Here is an 8,569-nt window from a genome sequence, read left to right on the forward strand (position 1 = left end):
ACCCTTGGCCTATTTTACATTATTAAAATAATTAATATTTATTTCATTAAGATGTGTGGCTGAGATTTGTTCTCTATATGTATATAGGATAGTGATCAAGGTATAACTAATCTTAAGTGTATAACTAGAGAACAAATCTCAGCCACACATCTTAATGAAATAAATATTAATTATTTTAATAATGTAAAATAGGCCAAGGGTATTTTTGGAAATTAAATTATCAAATTTAAATGAATTACGCAGATTCCTTTCATTCTCATTATGAAAATGGTCTTCTCCCCCGGCGACTCGCTGTTCTTCACCGATGAAGGCGGCGACGATGTAGGCTCCGCCGCCGAACTCATCATCCGCCTCCACCCTACCAACACCACGCTCAAACCTTCAACCTGTGCAGCGGGCGCAGGGCTCCCCGGCGCATTCGCCACGTTACAGCGGCAGTTAGCAATTGCAATTCATCCATATTTCGTCAATTATTTGATCGCATCTGCAAGATCTGATCTCAATAAGAAAGAACTATGGTGGATTCATGCGATTTATGCTATTCAAATTAAGATTACTATGAAATTGATCATTTGCACTGTTCATAGAATCGAACATTTTGATCGATTCTAGTTTGTGATAGCACCTCGTTAATGGCGATTCTAGTTTGTGATACATGGCTATAATTTCATTGGATGATTATTGTAAATTGTAAGTATGAACTATTTTGGTATTGTTTGATCTACGCAGCTGGAAATTGTATGTTGTGATTGGAATACAAGTAGGAATTTGTGTGCGTGTGAATTGTATGATTTGCAAGATTTGCAGTTTGTTAAGCACTTGTGAATTGCATATTTGCAAGATTATGAAGATGAAACTAAAAAAAATTGCACATCACTCTTAGCATGATTTTACTTCACTCTTGTTAACAAAACACATCACTCTTATTCTGATTTTACTTCACTCTTGTTTACAAAATACATCACTCTTAGCATGATTTTACATCACTCTTGTTAACAAAACACATCACTCTTATTTTGATTTTACTTCACTCTTGTTAACAAAACACATCACTCTTATTCTGATTTTACATCACTCTTGTTAACAAAACACATCACTCTTATTCTGATTTTACTTCACTCTTGTTAACAAAACGCATCACTCTTATTCTGATTTTACTTCACTCTTGTTTACAAAACGCATCACTCTTATTGTGATTTTACTTCACTCTTGTTAACAAAACACATCACTCTTATTTTGATTTTACTTCACTCTTGTTAACAAAACACATCACTCTTATTCTGATTTTACATCACTCTTGTTAACAAAACACATTACTCTTATTCTGATTTTACTTCACTCTTGTTAACAAAACGCATCACTCTTATTCTGATTTTACTTCACTCTTGTTTACAAAACGCATCACTCTTATTGTGATTTTACTTCACTCTTGTTTACAAAACACATCACTCTTATTTTGATTTTACTTCACTCTTGTTTACAAAACACATCACTCTTTGCATTAAAATTTACAAAACACATCACTCTTTGGCGGGATTATTGGAAGTGTCCGCCTTATAGTGGATGCTCTAACAACGTCGGCCTCGAAATAATTAAGAAATACATTTATTTTCAAATAAGAAACAAAATTTCCAAATCAGCTGTTGTATGCCACCACCTGTGACCTCCAGTAACAATTTCAGGCTGGCAACTAACTCTGCTACGTCATGTGTTGTATTGTGCTCTATGAATATAGTGTACAAGAGATTGTTGATTTAGAATTCGATTTCTATAAATTCATAGAATTCAAATTCCAATTTTGTGTACCTATTAGTAACTAGTAATTAAAAGTTGACAGTTAATTAGAGGTAATTAATACATAGAGCATTCGGATTTCAGGTTGGATTTTTGCCTGATACCATCCGATTTGAAAATATAAAAATATTATGAAAAATGAATCTGATACGAACTGTCTATAAAGAGAATCTGATACCAATCGATAGTGTACATCACTCTTCAATACCAAATAATTAATTCACTCTTATTCTGATTTTACATCACTCTTGTTAACAAAACACATCACTCTTATTCTGATTTTACTTCACTCTTGTTAACAAAACACATCACTCTTATTCTGATTTTACTTCACTCTTGTTTACAAAACGCATTACTCTTATTGTGATTTTACTTCACTCTTGTTTACAAAACACATCACTCTTATTCTGATTTTACATCACTCTTGTTAACAAAACACATCACTCTTATTCTGATTTTACTTCACTCTTGTTAACAAAACACATCACTCTTATTCTGATTTTACTTCACTCTTGTTTACAAAACGCATCACTCTTATTGTGATTTTACTTCACTCTTGTTTACAAAACACATCACTCTTATTCTGATTTTACATCACTCTTGTTAACAAAACACATCACTCTTATTCTGATTTTACTTCACTCTTGTTAACAAAACACATCACTCTTATTCTGATTTTACTTCACTCTTGTTTACAAAACGCATCACTCTTATTGTGATTTTACTTCACTCTTGTTTACAAAACACATCTCTCTTATTTTGATTTTACTTCACTCTTGTTTACAAAACACATCACTCTTTGCATTAAAATTTATAAAGTGATATGAGTATTTGACTTCAATACCAAATACTCATATTGTACATCTTGATTTTATATTAAGTGAACCTATATAGCTCTTAGTACATCTTCTGAGGTGATTTTAGCGAAGAGATTCGATAGTGTACCAATCGATAGTGTACCAATCGATAGTGTACATCACTATTTATTTTATAATACGACCTTTTTGTTGCATATCAATAATTAATCTTCCGATTTTCCAATCGATATGAGTACTCCCAATACCAAAAGCAATTCACACAAATCAGAAAATGGCAGAGAGGGCTGGAGAAGAGATTTCAATCGAAGAGCAATACGCAAATCCTGATTTCGAGATTGCATATTTTAGCGAGAGAGATGGGGGCAGTGACAACGGCCTTGATAGCCATAGCGGCGGTGGCGCTGGGATGGTGTACGATCGAGATCGCGTGCAAGCCCTGTCTCGAGAAAGGTCGCGAAGCCATAGATCGCAACCTCAACCCCAATTACGATCCAGACGACGATATCGACACCGCCGCCACCGTTCGCGCCCCTCTCAATCCCGATTACTCTGAAGCTGCCGCCGCTCTCTCCACCGTCGTCAAGGCCGTCTGATTCTGCCAGAAATCGAGCGATCTCGTCCTCGAGGAATACTATTGTGCGTTAATACGGCGACGTCGTTGTGCAACTGGATACCGACGGCTACGGCGACGGCTACGACGATGGCAATTGCTTGAACGCGGTTTAATTTTCCAGAACAGAGAAGAGGAGAAGAGAGAAGAAGAAATCATGGTTGTTTTTCAAATGAAATCAATTTGGCGTGATTTTGGTATCAAGCTTTTACAAAATTACCATAATACCCCCGCCTTGTTATTATGGAGTAAATTTGTGATTGAGGGAACTAATTCATTTTTAAATTAGAAAATTACATGTATTAATACTAGCCCTTGATTTTCTTGATCTTGTGGCTGTGATTTGTTCTCTAGTTATTTGGTTAAGGGGTGTTTGCCATAGATCACTACCCTATATATATATATATCTTGGTTTTATTAGCTTATCAAACGAGCCCTAATAGTATATGGCCTTCAAGAATAAAAAAAAATCGAGTAACATTTTAAAACTCACGGTCCAATTAAAATAAATCTCTTAAATCTTTTTTATACCACTCGTATCTTTTTAAATACTTTGTACAAATAATATTCATATTCCAACAAAAAATCACAGATAAATCTTCTAAATCTTTTTCGTACATTCTACTTTGTTAAGCTTTTTTTAGAATGTGTAGAGGCTCATAAATAATAGTAGTAAAAGTGTATCAGTGTATGTAACACATGGATGAACGCCTCTTTCAAGAATTTTGCCAACTATTATTATCTAGACATGGCTCAACTTCTGTACATTGTCGTATGATGTATTATAAGTTTTTTTTCTGATAAACCTGCTATATATAAATGTGTATCAATAACATAATTGTAGCATTACATACACTGATACACTTAATTCCACCTAATAACTGCTCAAATAAAATTTTAAGATAATCTTTACAACCACAATTTCAATTTAGACAAATGACCAAAATAAATGCAAATATTTGTTTTGTTGTATAGTAACTTACATAACCATGTGATAATAACTCAATCAAAGACGCTAAAAGCAGAACACAAACACACCATACATTGAATGGAATACATCAAATACAGACTCAAAAATATATATGAAGACAGAAAAACACAAAAATGATTTTGAAGAATTTCAGATTTATGAACCAGAACTCACAACACAACTCTCCCCAACTCATTCCACCCTAATTCGGTTTCAAGCCAAGATTCTTCCGGGCAGGCCCAACGAACAAATCCCCAGATTTTAGCATGCCAGGAATGCGCCCGCTCAAAGTTAAACACATCACCTTTGCCACTCCCTCCTTTTTCCCGAGTGATACCAGCGCAAATGCTGAAGCTGGCTTGTACGTGGCAAGCTTGTTCTCGCTTTGCCCCTTCATGAGCAGCTTCACGTTCTTAGCAACAACTGCAGCATGCCCCTGAGCTAAGTATCCTTGCTTGATTTCCTATATTTTACATGATTAGCATAAATCAGTATTAATCAAGCCACCCGTTCATCATTTCAAGGATTACTAAATCAATAACCAGTCTCTCTACAACTAAATGATTGAGTGCGAGTCCATTGCTACATTTAGACCCTTCACTATTTTCTCAGTCAAATATAATCTAATATTTTGCTGTTCTTGATCCTAGGATCGAAAGAGATGCAAGAAAGAAGATGGACTTACAGGAACATCAGTGATATCTCCAATAGCAAAAATGTTATTGTGACCCTTAACCCTGAACTTGTTGTCGACCATTAGCCTTCCATGAGCATCTAAGCTATCTCTCACACAAGTCTCCCTTAGCCATGACGAAGCAAGTGGCTTTCCGATGCAAAGGTAATGACAATCAGCATGGATTGTCTCTCCACCTGATGTATGATAAACACCATTTGATCCAGACTCCAAGTCAACAGATTGACCCAAGATGACTTCCACCTTCTTGGAAATGAGCCAATTCAGTGCCTTTTTTCCAGCCTTTTCTCCAATGAATTCCACCAACCTCGGCCCTTTGTGCACCAAGGTTACCTTTTTGTCGGGGAAGGCAAAAACGATCTCAGATGCTAGTTCTACACCACTTGGTCCGCCTCCAACGACCAAAACTGATTTCGCTGCCTTTATCTTGTTATGTTCTGCGGAGAAATAAGATTAGTTCAGAGCATAGTATATAACCCAGCAGTATTTATATTTCTTTTACTTATATAGCATTCTTTAGTGTGAAAAGTGTTCAGTAAATTCAAATTCCACCAAGGGAATCACACCTCAAATACTTTACAAGACAAACACATCTGACATTTATCATAAGACAATAAACACGGTCCAAGCATGCAATATTAAAGGTGGATCACACAACAGAGGTATTTGGAGATGCTGGAATCTATTAATATCATGTTAGTTGACAGTCAGAACTCTATAATATAATTCAAACATGCAAATTGTTAAAAGACAATATTAACATAGGAAAAGATGGAAAGTCACAGACAGATGGGAGTATTCAATGAAGACCTACCCACACAACAGAGAGTAACAAAACAAAGAAATCATATCTAAAGGTAGTGCAGCATGTATCGGTCATATACTAGTACAAATACGAAGCTCCTATATATATTGTCGAGTTAAACTACTTCTTTACCTCCTTGGTACTTATGGAGCTTCTCAGCTCTTGTAAATTCAGGACCACCTGCATGACCAGTGGCAATCACAAGATAATCGTACACAATGCAACGGCCATCTGCAGTTGTAACTTCACTTTCTGTGATGTTAGTTGCAGCAGATGTAATAATATGAGCCTTGGAAAGGTACTCTGAATGATTAATCAATGTTCTTTCTGCAAATGATGGTTCAACAGTGGCTCTCATCTCTGTCCAAGCAATCTCAAAATATTCCTTCCTGAAATAAGTTTTAGCAATCAAATAAACCAAAAACAGAAGTATTGTTGATTCAGAAATCAAACTTTCAGTAGAAAAAGCAAAACATTCTAAGAAACTACAGATGGTGCCATCTATTATCCGACACCAACTATCCAGTTTGTTGATAGATCTGAATCATAAGAGGAACTTTTGATGCGAGTCATCCTAACTTTATATATTTGTGTTCCTTCCAGTAAGATATGTTTTGCACTCCTCAATCTAAACACAGGTACAATAAATGACCATCTAACTTGTCCATTTTCTGTTTGGGGTAAATATCAAGTCTCAGCCATGCTTAAGAATTAAATTCTTACTGAGTTTCTAAAATTAGACATGCTCGTGTTTCATACTTTCACCAATGATAAGCATATAAGCTAGGGAAACCTAACACCCCTTTGGCAACACCTTCGGGTAGCCCCTTTCCATAGGCCGTCCAGATAACCCAAAACCATGTTCAAAGGAAAAGGGTTGGCTCCCACTTATATGCTATTCCGCTCTCACGTGGAACCGATGTAGGATCCGTATCACCCAAAGTTTAAACAAATTAGTAACAAACAATGTTTTTGCTGTGATACTATCTAGTCTTTGCTGCAAATCATTCACAAGTGAGAAGACAGCTGAAACTACATTTCCTTATTCAGCTAAAATATCACTAAAAAATTTGTCAAACAGAGATATTTTTATTTCATGAATATGTAACTATATTGATTCCTCTCCATCATATTCAAACCGATTGAAGACATAGGGCTGGAATCAACAAATGATAAAACAACGAGTTCACAAATGATAAATGATTCGGAAGCAAATGATAAAACACACAAAGCAAAATCAAAATTAAATTAAGCAAAATCAAATCTAAACTATGAAACAACATGAAGTTGAGGTAGAACTTACGGATCAATAAGATAGACATCGCAGTGATCCTGAAGGCCCTTCGCCATCATACAGCCGGCCACTCCGCCGCCGACAACCACCACTCTCGTTTTCTCCATTTCAAACAAATTTTATAAACCTTGTGTTTCCTTCCACAAATCTTCAAAAAAACAGCAAAATCGAATTCTCGAACCAAATACCGTAGCTTCCAAGCAAGCAAATCGTGTAGAAATCAAATTATCTCACAGCAGCGCAAGAAGAGAAGCGGCCAATGATCCTCTTAAATAGAAACGCGGAGTCTACCTGTAAAGTGGACGAAAAAAGCAGTATGCGTTTGCAAATATTCAAATGCAATAAAAAATTAAAAGTTGAATTAACTGAGGAAGAAGACAAGAATCGAGGAGAGGTAAATGGGCAATTAACAGTATCAAACGGCCGCCATCAACGACGTCACCTAGTCGTTAGATTAAATGGAAATCAATTTGTTTTCAATTATATTTTAGAGGTGATTGTTTGAACAATTTGTTTTCAATAATATTTTATAGATGATTGTTTTGACTGAAATTTTCCAATAAATTGCTGAGCTACATTGTGATATGACAGAGCAGCGGGCAAATAATGCATAATAGTGGTAATAAAATATTTGAGAATTCTTGACTTTAATGTGGAGTGATGTTTTTGTTTTATATATATTTTTTTGCTTTTTTATATGGAGTAGTAAGGGGTGCATTTACTAATTTTTCGTACTGACTTACTAACTCATCAATGGAGTATATTAAAAATATCAATACGATCACATTAAAATGTCAACATATATTTATGTTGACATTTTAATAAACTGTGTTACATTTAAATATTAATATTAACACAATGTATTAAAATATCAACTTAATTTTATATTGACATTTTATTATTATTATTATATTGATATTTTTAATATATTATATTAATGAGTTAGTAAATTAGTAATTTAACAAAAGTTAGTAACGGATCACCCTGAAATAGTATAAATATATACACACGTATTAATAAGTACTCCCTCCGTCCCATATAATTTGACCCAGTTTTCCATTTTGGGTCGTCCCACATAATTTGACCCATTTCACTTTTACCGTTTTTGGTAGTGGACCTCACATTCCACTAACTCATTCCTACTCACATTTAATTATAAAACTAATATATAAAAGTAGGACCCACATTCCACTAACTTTTTCAACTCATTTTTCATTATATTTCTTAAAACTCGTGCCCGGTTAAAGTGTCCCAAATTATGTGGGACGGAGGGAGTATTGACCATTGGCCGCCGCGAATAAGAGTATCTACAAATGAAATAGGTTAATTGAGAAGGGTACGTAGGCAGGCAGAACTAGCTAAATTCAAGTCGTTTGGTTGTACTGATAGGCCTTGATAAGACCGCCTATCGGAGGTATATCAGGTGTTTGGTTGCCATGATACTACTATCTCTAAGCCCGAAAATTTACTAAAAGCCCGCCTTGGCCCGGTGGACTATCCATAAATGTGTGAATACACTATACCACCCAAAAGCAGTGATAGTGTACTGTTCCTCTATGATAGTCAATATTGCCCTCTCTCTCC

General features: G+C 35.3%; 1 protein-coding gene across 1 annotated transcript; it reads right to left on the reverse strand.

Moving 5' to 3' along the window:
* Window positions 1–4,130: 4,130 nt before the first annotated feature.
* LOC121798870 (apoptosis-inducing factor homolog B-like) lies at window positions 4,131–7,297 on the reverse strand. Its single transcript, XM_042198104.1, has 4 exons — window positions 6,995–7,297; window positions 5,824–6,080; window positions 4,878–5,323; window positions 4,131–4,655 (listed from the first exon to the last, which is right to left on the reverse strand). The coding sequence occupies exons 1-4, from the start codon at window positions 7,090–7,092 to the stop codon at window positions 4,395–4,397; spliced, it is 1,062 nt and encodes a 353-aa protein (XP_042054038.1). The 5' UTR covers window positions 7,093–7,297; the 3' UTR covers window positions 4,131–4,394.
* Between the last annotated feature and the right edge of the window lie 1,272 nt (window positions 7,298–8,569).

The sequence above is a fragment of the Salvia splendens genome, chromosome 4 (assembly GCF_004379255.2).
Source record: "Salvia splendens isolate huo1 chromosome 4, SspV2, whole genome shotgun sequence".
Taxonomy (NCBI): Eukaryota; Viridiplantae; Streptophyta; class Magnoliopsida; order Lamiales; family Lamiaceae; genus Salvia; species Salvia splendens.

Coding starts and splice junctions, on each gene's coding strand:
- LOC121798870 (XM_042198104.1), bottom strand. CDS start 7,092: ATGGAGAAAACGAGAGTGGTGGTTGTCGGCGGCGGAGTGGCCGGCTGT. Junction 5,324..5,823: donor GCTCCATAAGTACCAAGGAG/GTAAAGAAGTAG, acceptor ATTTCTCCGCAG/AACATAACAAGATAAAGGCA. Junction 4,656..4,877: donor GAGATATCACTGATGTTCCT/GTAAGTCCATCT, acceptor TGTAAAATATAG/GAAATCAAGCAAGGATACTT.